General features: G+C 58.6%; 3 protein-coding genes across 14 annotated transcripts; 2 read left to right on the top strand and 1 right to left on the bottom strand.

Moving 5' to 3' along the window:
- Positions 1 to 62: 62 nt before the first annotated feature.
- On the top strand, positions 63 to 6,065 carry USP21 (ubiquitin specific peptidase 21). Of its 2 annotated transcripts, none has more exons than XM_008264193.4 (13): positions 63 to 311; positions 1,139 to 1,759; positions 2,460 to 2,519; positions 2,677 to 2,797; positions 3,010 to 3,121; positions 3,286 to 3,441; positions 3,919 to 3,983; positions 4,238 to 4,341; positions 4,533 to 4,619; positions 4,890 to 4,968; positions 5,189 to 5,296; positions 5,376 to 5,490; positions 5,693 to 6,065. In XM_008264193.4, exons 2-13 carry the CDS (start codon positions 1,160 to 1,162, stop codon positions 5,781 to 5,783), a joined length of 1,698 nt encoding a protein of 565 aa, XP_008262415.2. In that variant the 5' UTR covers positions 63 to 311; positions 1,139 to 1,159; the 3' UTR covers positions 5,784 to 6,065. The 2 variants fall into 2 exon arrangements, with proteins under 2 accessions (XP_008262415.2, XP_002715234.2); XM_002715188.5 differs by lacking the exon at positions 63 to 311 and adding an exon at positions 405 to 535.
- Positions 6,066 to 6,788: 723 nt separating this feature from the next.
- PPOX (protoporphyrinogen oxidase) lies at positions 6,789 to 10,556 on the top strand. Of its 6 annotated transcripts, none has more exons than XM_002715254.5 (13): positions 6,789 to 7,135; positions 7,228 to 7,322; positions 7,458 to 7,592; positions 7,733 to 7,848; positions 7,995 to 8,127; positions 8,423 to 8,567; positions 8,683 to 8,873; positions 9,303 to 9,363; positions 9,541 to 9,659; positions 9,740 to 9,850; positions 9,950 to 10,099; positions 10,228 to 10,270; positions 10,386 to 10,556. In XM_002715254.5, exons 2-13 carry the CDS (start codon positions 7,236 to 7,238, stop codon positions 10,532 to 10,534), a joined length of 1,440 nt encoding a protein of 479 aa, XP_002715300.3. In that variant the 5' UTR covers positions 6,789 to 7,135; positions 7,228 to 7,235; the 3' UTR covers positions 10,535 to 10,556. The 6 variants fall into 6 exon arrangements, with proteins under 6 accessions (XP_002715300.3, XP_017201224.2, XP_069933549.1 ...); XM_070077448.1 differs by having other exon boundaries at positions 6,861 to 7,135; positions 8,404 to 8,567; XM_070077449.1 differs by having other exon boundaries at positions 6,873 to 7,135; positions 7,717 to 7,848; positions 8,404 to 8,567.
- Positions 10,557 to 10,649: 93 nt separating this feature from the next.
- On the bottom strand, positions 10,650 to 17,213 carry B4GALT3 (beta-1,4-galactosyltransferase 3). 6 transcript variants are annotated; one of them, XM_051858453.2, is made up of 9 exons: positions 17,103 to 17,213; positions 16,746 to 16,871; positions 16,085 to 16,230; positions 15,494 to 15,790; positions 14,767 to 15,002; positions 13,366 to 13,556; positions 13,123 to 13,245; positions 11,540 to 11,644; positions 10,650 to 11,438 (listed from the first exon to the last, which is right to left on the bottom strand). In XM_051858453.2, exons 4-9 carry the CDS (start codon positions 15,753 to 15,755, stop codon positions 11,165 to 11,167), a joined length of 1,191 nt encoding a protein of 396 aa, XP_051714413.1. In that variant the 5' UTR covers positions 15,756 to 15,790; positions 16,085 to 16,230; positions 16,746 to 16,871; positions 17,103 to 17,213; the 3' UTR covers positions 10,650 to 11,164. The 6 variants fall into 6 exon arrangements, with proteins under 6 accessions (XP_051714413.1, XP_051714411.1, XP_069933552.1 ...); XM_051858451.2 differs by having other exon boundaries at positions 15,494 to 15,767; XM_070077451.1 differs by lacking the exon at positions 16,746 to 16,871 and having other exon boundaries at positions 17,103 to 17,209.
- Positions 17,214 to 17,273: the final 60 nt, after the last annotated feature.

Genomic DNA, 17,273 nt, shown 5'->3' with positions numbered 1-17,273 from the left:
AAGTTGGCTGCGTTTCCATGGTGTCGGCCGCGGAGCCAGCGGGGCGGGCCCACGCAAGCGCCAAGGAGGTGGGTGGGAGGACGCCGAGCGTGGGTGCGCAGGCGCTCTGAGAGACGGTGAAGCCGGTGGCCGGTGGCCGGGCGGGACCAACAAAGATGGCGGCGGCCCCTGCGGCGGGAGAGATCTGGGCAACAGCTGCGGCTAAAGCTGCAGCCAGGCCCGCGGGTGGGCTGCTCGGGGGCAATAGGGGGTGGCCCTGAGCTGGGGCCTGGCCCCCAGCTGGCCTCCCCCGCCGCCTCACCGGGGGACAGGTACGGGTCCGGGGCGTTATGGCGTGGGGAGGGGGACGGCCGAGGGAAGACTGCTCCAAGACCCAAGAGGACTCTCGCCACAAAGGCAGAGGTGCCGGCGAGCCAGCGGGGCCTGGGAGAACTGGGCTGGAGGGACAGCATTCCCCGACCGCGGAGAATACGCGCCGGACCCCGTAGCCAATCAGCGGCCTCGGCCTTTCTGCCCTCGAGGGGGGCGGATCCGGGTAAAGCCTTGGTGTGGTGGGAGAGGTGCAGAGATTCGGGGTCAAGGAGTTGTGCCTTCTTCCAGGACCACTCCCTCCCGCTGAGCCCTGACACCATGTCAGTGGTTGGAAGTGGTTGGGGGGGGGGGGGGATGGATCGCAAGTCGCCCGTTTAGTCTGCCTCATTTGCAACGAGGAGGGGCCGGGGCTGAGGATGGAATATGCTGCCTTTTGAGCTACCCTTGCATCCACACTCCCGTCTGGCCAGAGGTCCTAAGTGACCCAGGGCACATTGCACTTGGCTAGCCAGGTATGAAAGCCCTTATTAGGAGCTTATAGATGATTTAAAGACCACCCCTATAGAGACTCCCGCTGGCTTCTCTGCAAGGGAGGGGGTGCAGGATACAGAAAGGATCAAAGGCATGGGCTGCTGTCATTCATTCATTTGCTTAGTCGACGGATACTAAGTATTTCCTTTGTGCCAAGCACCATGCTGGGTATGGGGGAAATAGTAACTGATTGGTTAGACACGCTTCCTCCCTCAGTGCATGTAGAAGCTAGGACTGTAGCTTAGGTTCCCATCGCTGTCCATCCCCAAATGCTCACCCTCTCTTCTCCTCCCAGGTCCAGCCTGTGGTATCCACAATGCCCCAGGCCTCTGAGCACCGCCTGGGCCGGACCCGAGAGCCACCTCTTAATGTCCAGCCCCGAGTGGGATCCAAGCTACCATTTGCCCCTCGGGCCCGCAGCAAGGAGCGCCGCAACCCAGTCCCTGGGCCAAACCCCATGTTACGACCTCTGCCTCCCCGGCCAGGTCCCCCAGATGAACGGCTCAAGAAACTGGAGCTGGGACGGGGACGGACCTCGGGCCCTCGTCCCAGGGGACCCCTTCGGGCAGATCATGGGGTTCCCCTGCCTGGCTCACCACCCCCAACTGTGGCTCTCCCTCTGCCATCCCGGACCAACTTAACACGTTCCAAGTCTGTGAGCAGTGGGGACTTGCGTCCAATGGGGATTGCCTTAGGAGGGCACCGTGGCGCTGGAGAGCTGGGGGCTGCACTGAGCCGCCTGGCACTCCGGCCCGAGCCACCCACCTTGAGACGCAGCACCTCTCTCCGCCGTCTTGGGGGCTTTCCTGGACCCCCCACCCTGTTCAGCATACGGACAGAGCCCCCTCCTTCCCACGGCTCCTTCCACATGGTATCTGCCCGGCCCTCTGAACCCTTCTACTCTGATGACAAGATGGTGAGGACTTGTGTGCCCATGCTCCCGTGCCTCTAGTTTGCCTTTCCAGATCCCCTTCTCCCTAAGTTCCTTTCTCAGCCCCTCATTACACCAGTGGACTCTCTCCTTCCCTATTCCTAGGGTCTCGTAGACCCTTTTCAGGTTTTCCAGCATCGCGTGCCATTTTGGTTCCCAAGGAATTAACCCAAGTGTTCAGAATTCTTCTTTGAGTCCCCAGATGCTTCCTGTCCCTTGCTGCTGCTCCTCCCCTAGGACTCTGCCTAGGCCTAATGAGTCTCTGGAGCTGAAGAGGGGCGGGCTTAGAACATCTGAGCTAATGTGGTTGCCCATTTTCCTGAGCTAAGTGAGCTGGACTGACTGCAGCTGGAGCCAGCAGGAAAGGGCCACGGGGGCAGGAGGGGGTTTTGGGGGTAGCAGGGTGGGGGTGGGGAGCAGCTGGGCCACAATGCCAGTGCTGGGAGAGTTGCCCCAGGAGCTGCAGCGCAGACTAGCTGGGCAGAGGAGGAAATGGGGCACAGGGGGGACAGCCATGGCTGAGTCTGTGGTCCATTCAGCCGTGATGGGCCTACTGCTCATGACCAGTGAGGTAGGGAGACTGGAATACCCAGTGAGAGAGGCACATGTTGGGTGGGGGAGGCCGTGGGCAGCAGGTGCCAGGTAGAGCGTGTGGGAACTTGCTGATTGTACCCTCGCCTCCTAGGCTCATCACACGCTGCTTCTGGGCTCTGGTCACGTTGGCCTCCGAAATCTGGGAAACACGGTGAGAGCCCTTCTGTCCTCTAGAAGGAACGTGGAGGTGTATTGGGCAGCGGGCAGGAGGGGCACCTGCAGGCTCCAGCGGGGGTGGGGGCGGGGCGGGGTGGGTGTATGGAAGTGGAGTCTGGAGAGATGATGGCAGTGTCGCTCCCGCTCCCCAGTGCTTCCTGAATGCCGTGCTGCAGTGTCTGAGCAGCACTCGGCCTCTTCGGGACTTCTGTCTGCGAAGGGACTTCCGGCAAGAGGTGCCTGGAGGGGGCCGGGCCCAAGAGCTCACCGAAGGTGGGGCAACAACTCCTGCTTCCTCCGTTTAGCTCCCTCTCCCCCTGGCTGCCAGTGCTGGTGGCCCCCAACCCTTTAGTCGGGCACTTCTGTATCCATTTTTCCCAGTGCCTGCTTTGCCAGAGGCTTTTTTTTCCTGCCATCTGAGCCTTCCAGTGCTGGCCTCTTCCAGACATTTACTTCCGCTCCCCTTCCCACTCCCTCCCCAACAGCCTTTGCAGATGTGATCGGAGCCCTCTGGCACCCTGACTCCTGCGAAGCTGTGAACCCTACTCGATTCCGAGCCGTCTTCCAGAAATACGTTCCCTCCTTCTCTGGATACAGGTGGGAGAGTCTGGCCATGTCTGAGGGTGAGGCCAGGTGGGGGCCTGGGCAGTATTGTTCTGGGCCTGGAGGTGTTTTTATCCTGCAAGTGGGGACCCCATCTGGGCAGGGCTAGTGTCTGGATGAGGACGGATCGTGGCCCACACTCTCTCGTCTGGCTGTAGCCAGCAGGATGCCCAAGAGTTCCTGAAGCTCCTCATGGAGCGACTACACCTTGAAATCAACCGACGAGGCCGCCGGGCTCCCCCGATCCTGGCCAACGGTCCAGCTCCCTCTCCACCCTGCCGAGGAGGGGCGCTGCTAGAGGAGCCTGAGTTAAGGTAAGGGCCCGTCCCTGCCCTCGTACCCCCGGGAGTTCCGCAGCGACATGCAGCCTTCACAGAACCCTGCTAGTCCAGACTGAAGTGGCAGGGGCTGGGAAACCCTTTAGTGTACAAAATGGTTTAAGAAGCAGTGCAGAAGTGAAAGGAAGGACGTGGGGGAGGAAGACTGAGGGGTGCAGATGGAGGCAGAAGATATGCTGGGGACGTCACTCAGGAGGGAGGGGACAGTTTATAACAGAGCTCCTTAGAAGGGTTTGAAGCTAGGTGGAGGGAGACAGCCTGTTCCCTTGTGTACATTTTCCTTTCACCTTGGATTTCCCCCAGAAGTCCCTTGAAGCATGACTCCTTTGACTTTTCCTGGAAGTCCAGGGGAGGAGCTGGGTTGTGGGTGGCGTGCAGGGCTCTGTGGTGTTGGGGGTTCCCAGTGCTCCTGCTGCCTCACGGGTGCTCCCCACTTCCCCTGATCTGTGGTAGTGACGATGACCGAGCCAACCTAATGTGGAAACGTTACCTGGAGCGAGAGGACAGCAAGATTGTGGGTATGGAATGGGGGGAAAATGTGGGAACACGAGTGGGGGTGGGGGAGGGGTACACAGGCTTCAGAGGAAAGAAAAGCTGGCATTGTCAGGGGGGTGAGAGCAGGACCGGGTGATGGAAACCAGAAATAGCGTGGGGAGTTTGTTTGGAGTGTTGGTGGTGGGAACGGACCCGGCCAGGGAAGAGGCGGGTATCAGAGAAAGCTTGTCAGGCCCCCAACAGTGACTCGTTCTTCTGTCCCTTTGCTTCTGTCCAGACCTGTTTGTGGGCCAGTTGAAAAGTTGTCTCAAGTGCCAGGCCTGTGGGTATCGCTCCACGACCTTCGAGGTTTTTTGTGACCTGTCCCTGCCCATCCCCAAGGTGGGATTCCAGAGGATGCCAGGGGTGGATGGGACGGGGGTTCTGTGACCCGGCCCTAGCCACCTCCAGAGTGCGGGCGGGACTCCTGTGGGTCTCTGGAGCGGAACTGACGCTGGACTGATTGAGAAGAATCCGAAAAGGAAATGGAGACCACACTGACCCTCCCTTCCCTGTTGCCCCCTGCTCTGCAGAAAGGATTTGCTGGGGGCAAGGTGTCTCTGCGGGATTGTTTCAGCCTTTTCACCAAGGAAGAAGAGCTAGAATTGGAGAACGCCCCAGTATGTGGGGGTTCACAAGGGATGTAACAAGGGTGGGACAGGAGGGGGCCTCCTGGGGAAAAGGGACCGCGAGATGCCTTAGTGTGGGAAGAACTCACATGTCTGGGCTTGTGTTGGAGCCTCTGGTACACGGCCTGGTGCTCCTAGGGCAAGGGGGTGCGGCCGGGGTTACGGCAGCAACGGGGAGCACACCACATTTGAGAGTGGACTGCGCTGGAGCCGCCTGGGGGGAGGAGCGCATCAACCTAACACCATTTGGCGTTTATTCAGGTGTGTGACCGGTGTCGGCAGAAAACGCGGAGTACCAAAAAGCTGACAGTGCAGAGGTTCCCCCGAATCCTCGTGCTCCGTATCCTAATCCTCAGTTTCTTATTTCTCTTAGGCTATCTCCCCTGCGTTCTCTTGCAGAGGCTGGCCACGGGGAGCTGAGGTCTCCTTAGGAAAAGCCTAACCCCCAGCCTTCCTTCCAGGGCGCCCAGTATGGGTCGGGGGAGGGGAGAGGACACTATTCAGGCCCAGTCCCCTCTAGAGATCCCCCCGCCTCCCAATGCTCCTTAACCAGGGCTTAGATCTGAATCGATTTTCCACCTCCCGAGGCTCCATCAAGAAAAGTTCAGTAGGTGTAGACTTCCCGCTGCAGCGACTGAGCCTAGGGGACTTTGCCAGTGACAAAGCCGGTGAGTCTGGTGGGGAAGGCCCCATGGAACCCTGAGAAGGGGGCACTGCACTGTTCTAAGGAGTTCTCCAACCCCTCAGGAAGCCCTGTATACCAGCTGTATGCCCTTTGCAACCACTCGGGCAGCGTCCACTATGGCCACTACACAGCCCTGTGCCGGTGCCAGACTGGTTGGCATGTCTACAATGACTCTCGGTGAGAACAGCCTCCTCTTGACTCCCGCCCGTTCCTGCTGCAGCCCTGACACCCTGCCGTGAGGCCCACGGGAGCAGAGTGCCTGGGGACAGGCGAGCTGGGGTCTCTCCTGAGCGCTCCCTGGATGCCCTGGGGTTGTCTAGTGGGGAGGAGGGACTCTACAAGGCTGGTGACAAGCCTCTCTCCCCATCTCCCTTCCTAGTGTCTCCCCTGTCAGTGAAAACCAGGTGGCATCCAGTGAGGGCTACGTGCTGTTCTACCAACTGATGCAGGAGCCGCCCCGGTGCCTGTGACGGTCCCTTTAAGCCCTGGCACCTGTGAAACCCTTTCAACACCCTTCAGCCCCAGGCTTCCCATTTACCTCAGAGACGTCTATTTTTGTGTCTTTTTAATCAGGGAGGGGGGGAGGGGGTGGCTGTAGCTCCCGTTATTTTTTTTATTAAAAAGTACCCTTCCAACCTGGAGGCTCCCTTGTCTCCCAGCCCCCTGTACAGAGCTCACCAGGCCCCGGCCCATGTACAGCCCCCAGACCCTCTGCAAACTCACTTTTTTGTGAATAAATTTATTAAGAAAAAGTGATGTCCATAGTTGCATTTGTGCCTAGTGGATGGAGGTGAATGAATTGGGCCCGGGGATCTTGTTGGGACCCAGTTCTCTCTCTGAACAGATGGGGGGAGGGGGTGCTCAAAGTCCAAGGGGAAGGGTCGCGGGGTGGGGGCGGGGGGCGTGGACCCGGACATGTGTGCCTGAGCAGTGAAGGTTTTGTATTGGAAGAAGGAAAACTCCGAGGAGGCCAGAAAAGGGAATGCAGGCACTGGGGCCGCGGGTTTCGCCGGCCATGGGGGCTGCCCCTGGAGGGCGAGACACCCAAGAACCCCTGTTGACAAACATAGTACGTTGCCGGGCGGCCCTAGCTCCCGTAGGCCCCATCTGTTGCTAACATCAAGAAGCTGTTTGTGGAGCCGCCTCCCCGCGGACTGCCTCCAGTGTCTCCATCTATTTTCCCTACAACCAAACCTCACGAGGCCCTGCCTCCAGGGCTCTCGCCCTTATCTGGGCCTGGGACGCCTGAACTGGAGAATGCGAGCTGCAGGATTCTGCGCGGGCCCTGGGACGGGCAGGGCCGGTCACGACTGCTCGCTCCCATTTGGCACTGAAGCAGTTAACCTCCAGTTCCACTGGGCGGCCTCTTAGGCTGCCGTCGCTCCGCTGGGCGGAGTCACCGCCCGTTCAGTGTTTTCATTGGTGAATGTGATCCGGGGCCTTCAGGACCCACCAATCCAGAGGCAGGAAGAGTAGAGTCAGACGCGTGCCGCGAGAATAGAGTGGACGGAGAGTCGGAGGGGCCGAAGGTTTTGGGGGCGGGGGAGTGGCGGTCTGGAAGCACTTGTTGGCCGGGTGAGGTGTGGGGAGGCAGAGCGCCCCCACGCTCGGGCCGGCAGACCGCCGTTCGACCCCTGCGAAGGCAGATAGTGTAGGTGTGGCCCTTATCAGCCACTCAGCGGAACACCCGGCGGGGTGAAGTCTCACGATTTCCACCGCCTCACGTTCCCCTACCTCTCGTTGACGAGTCCTGGCCCCTGAGCGGGGATCTCACCGTTGCACTAGCCCATCCGCGCGAGCTGCCTTGGCTTCTCCAGAAGCAGTGAGTGGCCGGGGTGGAACGCGGAGCCGGCGGGGCCTCTGGGACGCGGGGCGCTCTCCGATCTGCCTGTCCTTTTCGCCCCCTGCTCCCAGGCTTCCCAATGGGTCGGACCGTGGTCGTGCTGGGCGGAGGCATCAGCGGCTTGGCCGCCAGCTACCACCTGAGCCGGGCCCCGCGTCCCCCTAAGGTGAGTGCCCCACCCGTTCCAGAGGGAACCTCATTTGGTAACTCTTCTTCACTTCCAACCAAAGCTGGGTGGCCCCTGGCCCGCCTCTTTCCGCACAACTGCAGGCATGCAGCAGTGGCTCCTTCTCTTTGCCAGGTGGTCCTGGTGGAGGGCAGCGAGCGTCTGGGAGGCTGGATCCGCTCAGTCCGAGGGCCGGGTGGTGCAGTCTTTGAACTTGGACCTCGGGGGATTCGGCCGGCGGGAGCGCTGGGAGCCCGGACCCTGCTCATGGTGAGAGGCCTGCGGAGTGCCGAGGAGCCAGGTTGTGGAGGGGGCTCTCACCAGGGGATCGCGTTGAGGGGACGGCGACTGTGTCGTTGGGTGAGACCTTTGCTTAGTTTCTCCTCTTCCTGAGGGCGTGTGGAGAGTAGGTTTCCGAGCTTGGCTTGGACTCGGAAGTGTTGCCTGTCCGGGGAGACCATCCAGCTGCCCAGAACAGGTTCCTGTATGTAGGCGGCGCTCTGCACGCCCTACCCACTGGCTTCAGGTAACAGGGTCGCCTCCTCATCCTACTTTGCACCTACCCTCGATTCCTTCATTTCTTCATCTTCCTGTCGACCCTCTGGAGCTGGGCTTTGGGGGGGGGGGCTGTAACTCAGGAGCCCCCTCCTCACTGTGCCTTCCTCCATGCAGGGGGCTCCTGCGCCCTTCACCCCCTTTCTCCAAACCTCTGTTTTGGGCTGGGCTAAGGGAGCTGATCAAGCCCCGGGGCAAAGAGCCTGATGAGACCGTGCACAGTTTTGTCCAGCGCCGTCTTGGACCTGAGGTGACACTGCGCGAAGCCCCAACCTACTGCAGAGCCCCACCCCTACTGAAACTTGGCCTGTAGGGGCTCCTCTGTACCATTTGGGGATGCCCACTTTTCTTCTGCCCACCCCCAATAGATCCCAAAGCAGTGTAGGGAGTGGATGCTTCCGCTTTCTTCCCACCCTTCAGTTGTGGGGGGCGGGGTGCCCTCCAACTCAAACCCCACCCACCCCCAGGCCCCACCGAGCAGGGGCAGTGGAAATCAGTCAGCGCAGCTTATTCCTTGGCCTCTCAGTTCCAGTCTCACCCTTAAGGTGGCGTCTCTAGCCATGGACAGTCTCTGCCGCGGAGTGTTTGCGGGCAACAGCCGTGAGCTCAGCATCAGGTCCTGCTTTCCCAGCCTCTTCCAAGCTGAGCAGACCCATCGTTCCATATTACTGGGGCTGCTGCTGGGGGCAGGTGAGGGGCGCATTGCTTTAAAGGGTGAAGCCATTAAGGACTGCCAAGGTGAGGGACTGGGATGGCCGTAGGTGCTACTATCTTCATGGTTCTTTTTTTTTTTTTTCCTCTGTAGGGCAAAGTCCACCGCCAGACTCAGCACTCATTCGCCAAGCCCGGGCTGAACGCTGGAGCCAGTGGTCACTCCGCGGTGGACTGGAGATGTTGCCCCAGGCCCTTGACACCCACCTGACTAGTAGAGGGGTCCAGGTTCTCAGAGGCCAGCCAGTCTGTGGGCTCAGCCTGCAGGCAGGAGGGCGCTGGAAGGTAGGAGAGCTCGCTGATAAAGCTGTCTCAGCCTGTGTCTGAGTGGTTTCACTGGGCCAGGGTTGACGGGACTGGGGTCACTCATTGTCTTCCTGCCTCGGGAGCTGCTTAGACATACTTTGTGAATCCCTTTGATGCAGGTCTGCGGTTAGAAGCAGAGCTTGTAAGTGGCTCAGGGCTGGGGAAGAAACCACGCAGCTTGGCTGATGAGTTCAGGCAGCTGCTGGCGCTCTCTGGCCCACCCCCCACGGTGTAGAGAGGCGTGGTTTCTGTGCAGACTATACAGTCATTCCATCTCTTCATCCTGCGTCAGCACCCAGTCTCTCCTGCCACTTGACTGCATTGGAAATTGAGTGAGGCAGCTAAAATCTGTTTACCCATAAAATTCTCATTATCTCCTCTTGTCTCTCACATGGTTTGTCGCCTCAGGTGTCTCTCGGGGACAGCAGTCTGGAGGCTGACCATATTATTAGTGCCATCCCAGCTCCAGGTAACCGGGTTGCCATCTTCCCCTTCTCCAACCGGCACAGGAAATAGCTGTACTTTCCTGGGACAGGGCCACCCCCACCCCAAACTGGCCATCCCTATGGGTGTCTAATCCCAGAGGGTTGAAGAAATTGCAGTAGGGACTCCTCCTGAAACCAGGCCTCTCCCTGGTCTCGTCCAGCGCTGAGCAAGCTGCTGCCCGCTGAGGCTGCGCCTCTGGCTCGTGTCCTGAGCACCATCACTGCCGTGTCAGTAGCAGTGGTGAACCTGCAGTATCGCGGAGCACATCTGCCGGTGCAGGTACGACGGAGAGGAGCAGGGGGGCCCCGGGCTCCAGGAGGAGCCCTTCCTTCCTGACCCATGCATTTCCTCCCCTGCAGGGATTTGGACATTTGGTGCCATCCTCAGAAGACCCGGGGGTCCTGGGAATCGTATATGACTCAGTTGCTTTCCCTGAGCAGGATGGGTCTCCCCCTGGCCTCCGAGTGACCGTGAGAGAAGAAAACTTTGTCCAGTGGTATTTCCAAAGGGCTCCCCTATGCCCAAGTGCAGGCCAGGCCGGGCTGGTCAGCGCTGTGTTCCCTCTCTAGGTGATGCTGGGAGGTTCCTGGTTACAGACGCTAGAGGCCAGCGGCCGTGTCTTACCTCAGGAGCTGTTCCAACAGCAGGCACAGGAAGCAGCTGCCACACAGCTAGGGCTGAAGGAGCCACCGAGTCACTGCTTGGTTCATCTGCTCAAGGTGGGTCGGCGTAAATTCCCCTCAGCTCCCCGTCGAAGGCAGGGCCTGGTGTGTTTGCTCCTGTATGCCAACCAAGGCCTGGGACCTCAATAATAAACTTTCCCCTGCATCCTCTCCTCTCTCCCCAGAACTGCATCCCGCAGTATACAGTAGGCCACTGGCAAAAACTGGGTGAGTTGGGACAGCAGCTGGGCTGAGGAGGGCCACGGAAACCAGACCCCCCCCCAGCCATAATGTTCCTTATCCCCCTCCCAGCCATAACGTTCCTTGCCTCCTTTCCTTCCAGAGTCAGCCATGCAATTCCTGGCTGCTCAGAGGCTGCCCCTGACGCTGGCTGGAGCCTCCTACGAGGGGGTTGCCGTCAATGACTGCATAGAGAGTGGGCGCCAGGCGGCAGCCAGTGTCCTGGGCACAGAACCTGACTCCCACTCATGAAAATAAAGGTTCCTGCAACTTAGCTTGGTCTGGCTGTTCTGTCCCCAAAGGGCATAAGGACAGAGAGGGACAGAGAGAGGCAGAGTATGCCTGGGAGGCAGAAAGCGGGAGCAGAGGCGAGACAAAGTCCTTTATTAGAAAATATATCAAAATCCCAGCCCCCTGAGCCAGGACCAGAAGAGGGAGCTGCTCCAGCAAGGCAGAAAGTGCCGAGGGAGGGGCCTCCTTCACCAACCAACTTCCCAGGAACCATAAATAGAATAAATATTCACAGAGGTCCCAGGAGAAGCCAGATCACTCATGGAGGAGAGTGTTCTCCACGGAAGAAGAAGGGGCTTGGGGTCCAGCCCTGCTCCTACCCCAGGGGCAGGGGACCCCCGGGAGTTGTCACTTAAAATCATGACAGCAATGATTCACAGTCATAAGTCCTGGCAGGTGATCCTAGAAAGAGGGACCCCCAGGTCTAGAGGAGCCCAGCTCCAGCCCAGCAGTGAGGAGAGGCTCCCGGCCCCCAGTGTAGCACTAGCGTGCAGGGTCCTCACATCCCTCCAGGAGCAGCAAGGACCTGAGGGCGGGGAGACACCCCCCCTTGGATTCAGTTTCATGATTCAGGTGGGCACGAGGGAGGGGTCAGTGTGAGCCACGGGGAGCTGTGTGGTTGGCAGTAGGTAGAGGTCCAGGCCTGACTGGGGGCCGGCGCTGCAGCATCTCTTGACGGAAGGCCTGGGAGGAACCAGGTGGGTAACGGGGACCAGCGGGGGCCTGGGGACCCCGAGGGTCAGTCCCAATGTCTGCGGTGACGTTGGTGTAGAGAGGACCCAACTCTCGAGCCAGCAATCGGTATGTCAGTGAGTTCATCCCATCTTGTGTCCAGGAATTCTGGGTACGGACCAGGAGGTCAAATCTGAGGGTCAGAGGTTGGAGACTAAGTCCCAGAAAGGAAGAACCTTTAGGAATCTCCTGTCCAGGGCCACAGAGCCCCGAGGACCGGTCCACCCTCCCTACCTGTGGGGGTTTTCCTCGTTGCCCTTGTCTCCTCGGTGCTTCACCATCTTATAGTGTCCTACGGAAGTCGGGGGCCGAGAGATCTTCATGCCAGCCAGGCGCACCCTGTGGGGAAAGCGAGTGGCTCTTAGAGGATTCGAGTGGAGGAAAGTTGCCGACAGGTAAACGACAGGAGCTAAGGCCGGCAAGGAAGGGATTGCACGTTTCTGTCCAGAAAGAACAGCTGTTTCTAGTTAGGTGAAAAAGCTATCAGGAACTGGGAGGAGGGAGGTCAAATGGAAGGAAATGGCCAAAGAAAATATAAAGGCTGATGTCTCTGAGTCCTCCGGACCCAGTGCCAGGCTCCTGGGGCCTTGTAAACAGCTGGCAGAGCTAGGTCTGCACCTCCTAACTTTGCTTCCAGAGCAGCTCCCAGGAGAGGCCATTTTGGGAAAAGGATCGGACAAGACTGGGAGTTGCTGACCCACGCTCGGCAATTCTTATTTGGAATAGTGACTGAGCGACCCCAACTCCTGCCCCCCTAGGCCCTGTGTTAAAAAAATGAGGGGTGGGTGGCATTGTGATGCAGTAGGTTAAGCAGCTGCTTGGATGCCTGCATCCCATATCCCTCATCTCATATTGGAGTTCAAGTTCAAGTTCCAGGTACTCTGCTTCCAATCCAGCTTCCTGCTAATGGAAGTCAGCAAGAGATGGCTGAAGTGCTTGGGTCCCTGCCACCCATGTGGGAGACCCAGATGGCATTGTGGGCTTCTGCTTTTGACCTGGCCCAGGGGGGTGAACCAGTGAACAGAAGATTCTGTCTGTGTGTGTGTGTGTGCTCTGCCTTTCAAGTACATAAAAATAAACACACTTTAAAAAGAAAATTTTTAAAAAGAGGGTAGAACCAGATAATCAAGACTTAAGTGAAATAAGCCCCAATTCTTGAAGCACAGAAGCAAGGAATGAAGGCAGCCTGGCTGGGAACCAAAAGAATGCATCCATTTAGCATTTGCTGGGTGCTTTACATACAAACAGAGGATGGGAATCCACATCTTCACGTCGGGTGTCCTCCCAGAGGACACAGAGGCAGGGCAGGCAGTGGCTCCAGCATACCAAGCCCCAGTATTCACACCACAGACATGAATCTAGGTCAGCTGAGGCTGAAGGTTAGAATGTTTCACATGCTAAAAAAGCAGAGTTGGCATCCCGCCAATGGCAAGGCCTTTTGTTTTTAAAGTGATTCTGGGCTACATGGAGCACAGCCATTTCCCCCATCCCTCAGGAAGTGGTCTGGAAGCAATGCTAGCAGAAGGCAGGACTAAACTGTCCCAAGCTCCTTTCCAGCTCAGAAACCCAGGATGCTATTCCCTGTCGATCTCACTGCCTCTCCCAGCAGTAGGACTAACCAGATCTGGGAGACTGAGGGGTGACAGAGTGGGCAGCAGTGTGCGAAGCCTGAGCTGGGTAGACTAAGGGGAAGAAATGGGTTTGGTGCAGGACCAGGGAGCTAACGGTCAGTGGCTGAAGGGCGATGGCCAAGGGCGGGTCTCAAAGGGCAGGGACCCGGCTGGAATAGGAAAGGAGGCGGTGGCAGGAAGTCTGACCTGGTAGCGATGTCATCATCCTCACCGCCCCAGCCCCAGTACTCGTTGGGGAAGCCGTTCATCTTCAGGTACTGGTCAGGAGTGAGCGCCGAGACCCCTCCGAAGTACTGCGGGTATGGGAGGCTAGGGAAAGAAAGATGCTTGCACTCCAAAGGCTTCTGGGAAGACATCCCTGCCCACAATCCTCTTGGTCCCCCTCCTTCCACTGGGGTGTTTCCCTGCTTCCCCAGCCACACCCTCTACCTGTATCCAAACTTGTTCATGGCAACAGCAACATGGCGGGGTCCACGGGGGTCACACACGTACAGGTTGTGGTCATTTTCAGGCAGGAGGTCCACGTCATGTAAGAATAGGCAGTCCCACTCTTCATCCCGCAGGGCCTCCCGCACCCCAACATTCAGCAGCTTTGCCCTGTTAAATGTTCCATTTCCAGCCTGAAAGATGACAAGGGAGAGAGATCAGGCTGTGTCTTTGGCAGCCTTAAGAAGAGAGGCCTGATATATGAAAGTGGAAAGAGGGATAGCAAAGTGGAATGTAGGGCAAGGAGAAGTCACTGGACAAATTCTTGCATATCAGTGTGTGCCTGACCACCAACAACCATGTGGAACTGCTAGTGTGAAAATCATGGCCGGCACTGAGGCTCACTAGGCTAATCCTCCACCTATGGCGATGCCACCCAGGGTTCTAGTCCCAGTTGGGGCACCGGTTCTGTCCTGGTTGCTCCTCTTCCAGTCCAGCTCTCTGCTGTGGCTCGGGAGGGCAGTGGAGGATGGCCCAAGTGCTTGGGCCCTACACCCACATGGGAGACCAGAAGGAAGCACCTGGCTCCTGGCTTTGGATTGGCACAGTGTGCCGGCCGTGGCAGCCATTTAGGGGGTGAACCAATGGAAGGAAGACCTTTCTCTCTCTCTCTCTCACTAACTCCGCCTGTCAAAAAAAAAAAAAAAAAAAGTTACTGCTCTTTGCCTCTTCTTAGAGGGTTCAGTATCTTGCTCAAGGTCACAAATGGCAGAACTAGAATTTTAGACCAAATCTGCCAATTCCAAATTTGCACAGGTTAGTCTAAAAATCATAGAAAGGTACGGGCAGCGGGGATGCCCTAAGCAGGGTTAAGTGTGAGACTAACAAGTTTGGAGGAGCAGTGCCAGGTACTTCTCCACATTTGACAGTCTGCCTTCTTTTTTTTTTTTTTTTTATTATTATTATTTTTATTTTTGACAGGCAGAGTGGACAGTGAGAGAGAGAGACAGAGAGAAAGGTCTTCCTTTGCCGTTGGTTCACCCTCCAATGGCCGCCGCTGCAGCCGGCGCACCGCGCTGATCCGATGGCAGGAGCCAGGATCCAGGTGCTTTTCCTGGTCTCCCATGGGGTGCAGGGCCCAAGCACCTGGGCCATCCTCCACTGCACTCCCTGGCCATAGCAGAGAGCTGGCCTGGAAGAGGGGCAACCGGGACAGAATCCGGCACCCTGACCGGGACTAGAACCCGGTGTGCCGGCGCCGCAAGGTGGAGGATTAGCCTATTGAGCCACGGCGCCGGCCAGTCTGCCTTCTTAAAATGATTCCAGTGATCCCGGAGAGTGAAGTGGCATTTGCCTGAGACGTCCTTACAGAACAGCCAGGGTGGGGGTAGCGCTCAGAGGTACCTGGTGAATGACATAGATGCCATAAGCAAGCTGCTGGCGCTGCAGGAAAGGGTGCAGGTGGTAGAGCAGCAGGCGCAGGTGATGCTCCCGGGCACGATGGGGCACAATAATGGCTGTCCGGGACCGAGGCTCGCACCCTGCAGGGCGGTACCGGCCCCCTGGTTCCACCCGGGGATTCCGTGCCACAATCTCAGCCAGCGATGGCACTGGGCTAAAGGACACCGACACGGGACCCACTGTTGGGAAGGAATGGCAAGTTCAGGGGTTGGAGGGGCAAGCCTGGGAATACTTCTACCCCTGGCAGCTTGGTTCTGGGGTTCACTGGGAAATCTCATAAGCCTTGGGCTCCCCATCACTGGGACAACTGAGGCCCCTTACCTACTGTCCCCTTAGGTTAGTGTTATTTCCTCCTGCCTCACAAGGTTGCAAACTACAAATGGGGGAGGGAGAGAACAGGGCTTCCAACTAAATCATTAAACCAGGGTTCATCTACAAGGGAAATAATTCTAGCCTGGAGCAGAAAGTCCATAAATGGGCAGGCTATGGAAAGCTGTGACCCAGAGCAGGAGCACGGGCTGTATTCCGCGTGTCCTCTACCTCGTTCCCAACCACCAGAGTACCTTACTCTCCTGGTGTCACATTCAGTCCTGCCACTCCACGCCTGCCCTGGGCCGCCCGTCCCCACAGCCTGTGCTGTGCATCACCTCCTCCTCCCTTTGGCACTCACCTAGGAGAGGAGATCGTTCTGGACAGTAGGGCAGACCTTGAGGAGCTGACGGCCCCCCTGCCGCCCCAGGGGCCCCAGGCAGGTGACTGAGGTTGCTGTAGACATCTCGGGGGTGAGAATAGTCAAACGTCGGCCCCTGATCTCGGCCAAACAGGGCGCCGAGGCTCCGGAAGCCTCCCAGGGACAGGTACATCATGACGGCCAGCTGGGAGCCCACAAGCAGGGCCAGCGTGCAGGGCCGCTCCAGCAGCCTCCGCAACATCCTGGCTCAGGTCTGGGGAGGCAGAGAGGAGAGTTCTAGGGACGGGCAGGGAGATCAGTGCATGGGGATGAGGGTGGTGCCCGGGCAGGGTAAAGAGTAAAGTCGCTGACAAGGAGCACACAGGTGTACAGTCATGCAAGGAAAACAGCCCAACCACCACCTGTCACTCCCCCCAGTTCTGCTCCCCTCCACCTCTCCCAAGCCCCTCCCACCATCTACACTCAGTCCCCGCCCCCAAGAATGCTTACATCATTCCAGTCCCAAATCCATTTCCAAGAGTGTCAGGAGAACCCCTCTTGCGACTGTAGAGGGGGCAAAGATAGACTTACCTATGTTCAGGCTGTCGTCTTCAGGGTCATGGGGACTCCAGGAGGGCCCCGGGGAGCGGAGATGTGAGGCATTATCTAAAATTGGAAACGTCACAGAGGACAGAGGAAGGCTCCATCCAGCGCTTCACCAGCGAACCCTGGACCAGCTGGAAGAGAAGTGGTTAAGGATAACCAGCCACCTGCATGGGCAGAGATCAGAAAGAAGGGGCAGGCGGTCTCCCAGCAGGGAAAGCGAGGGAAAGTGACTGGGAAGAAAGCAGGAGAGCAGATGATGAACTCGCCTTCCCCCCAACCTGTCCCAGGCTATCCTGCAGCCATAGTGCCACACTGTCCGGTCCATACTTAACCGTCCCTACCCCCACTCCAACAAGACGGACTTGTCTGAGGGCTGCGGACGAGGCAGCTCCTGGAGACACTGCTGCCCACCTTCCCCTCTGCCCCGGATCGAAAAACCATATGAGGGGCGAGACGGTCACGAGGGGGCTGTGGAGCAGCCTCAGGAGAAGCCAGGGTGAAGAGGAAAACAGGCTCCTTCCGTTCTTCACACGCCGGGGAACCTGCTCCGCAGGTGCAGCGTGCGTGACCACCTGGGACCTACACGCAATCAGCCCCAGAGTGCGGCGGGGAGCAGGGTGGGGGTGGCGTCCTCTACCTTCCCTACCTTTCCCCGGTCCCGGCCGGGTGGAGAGAGCGGAACTGCTCAAGGAGAAGCGGAGAGAGGGAGGGCCAAGGCAGCGGCGGCCGGGGGTACCTGGGCGGGCTCACCTGGAGGGGCGTGGTCAGCGCTCTGCAGGGGGTTAGAACCCAGTCGGACCGAAGCACATCTCTCCCCTGCCCGTCTCCTCTTTGCATTTGCCCTACCTTGCAGTGTGAGCCCACCCGGCCCCAGTGCAGACTTCCATCTGAGACCCCGTCCCTGCTTAAGCTTGGCTCCAGCCCTTAGCTGAAACTTCTCACCCTCCTGACCTCCCAGACGTTTCTCCGGGGCCTCTCCCTCCACCGTCCCCAGCCCACGCACCTCGGTTTCTGCTTCCCAGTCGTCACCGCCACCCCGACAGCCGGGCAGGGTTCGCTACCGCCATATTGGAAGCGGGCGCTGTGGGCGGGGCCTCGCGTCACGGGGCGGGACTGCGGGCGGAGCCTCCTGGGCCGGCCCAGCTCGGGGTCCCTGCACTTGATAGTATGGTGC

This window comes from Oryctolagus cuniculus, chromosome 7 (genome assembly GCF_964237555.1).
Source record: "Oryctolagus cuniculus chromosome 7, mOryCun1.1, whole genome shotgun sequence".
Classification (NCBI taxonomy): domain Eukaryota; kingdom Metazoa; phylum Chordata; class Mammalia; order Lagomorpha; family Leporidae; genus Oryctolagus; species Oryctolagus cuniculus.
The sequence above is the reverse complement of the archived record's forward strand: the minus strand, read 5'-3'. Positions and strand labels throughout refer to the sequence as shown.

Excerpts from the sequence above, each read along its gene's own strand:
- USP21 (XM_008264193.4), top strand. The coding sequence starts at position 1,160 with ATGCCCCAGGCCTCTGAGCACCGCCTGGGCCGGACCCGAGAGCCACCT. Across the intron at positions 2,798-3,009 it reads GGCCCAAGAGCTCACCGAAG|CCTTTGCAGATGTGATCGGA; the intron begins GTGGGGCAACAA and ends CCTCCCCAACAG. Across the intron at positions 3,984-4,237 it reads AGAGGACAGCAAGATTGTGG|ACCTGTTTGTGGGCCAGTTG; the intron begins GTATGGAATGGG and ends GCTTCTGTCCAG.
- PPOX (XM_002715254.5), top strand. The coding sequence starts at position 7,236 with ATGGGTCGGACCGTGGTCGTGCTGGGCGGAGGCATCAGCGGCTTGGCC. Across the intron at positions 8,568-8,682 it reads GGGGCTGCTGCTGGGGGCAG|GGCAAAGTCCACCGCCAGAC; the intron begins GTGAGGGGCGCA and ends TTTCCTCTGTAG. Across the intron at positions 8,874-9,302 it reads AGGCAGGAGGGCGCTGGAAG|GTGTCTCTCGGGGACAGCAG; the intron begins GTAGGAGAGCTC and ends TTGTCGCCTCAG.
- B4GALT3 (XM_051858453.2), bottom strand. The coding sequence starts at position 15,755 with ATGTTGCGGAGGCTGCTGGAGCGGCCCTGCACGCTGGCCCTGCTTGTG. Across the intron at positions 13,557-14,766 it reads GCATCTATGTCATTCACCAG|GCTGGAAATGGAACATTTAA; the intron begins GTACCTCTGAGC and ends GTCATCTTTCAG. Across the intron at positions 13,246-13,365 it reads ATGAACAAGTTTGGATACAG|CCTCCCATACCCGCAGTACT; the intron begins GTAGAGGGTGTG and ends TTCTTTCCCTAG.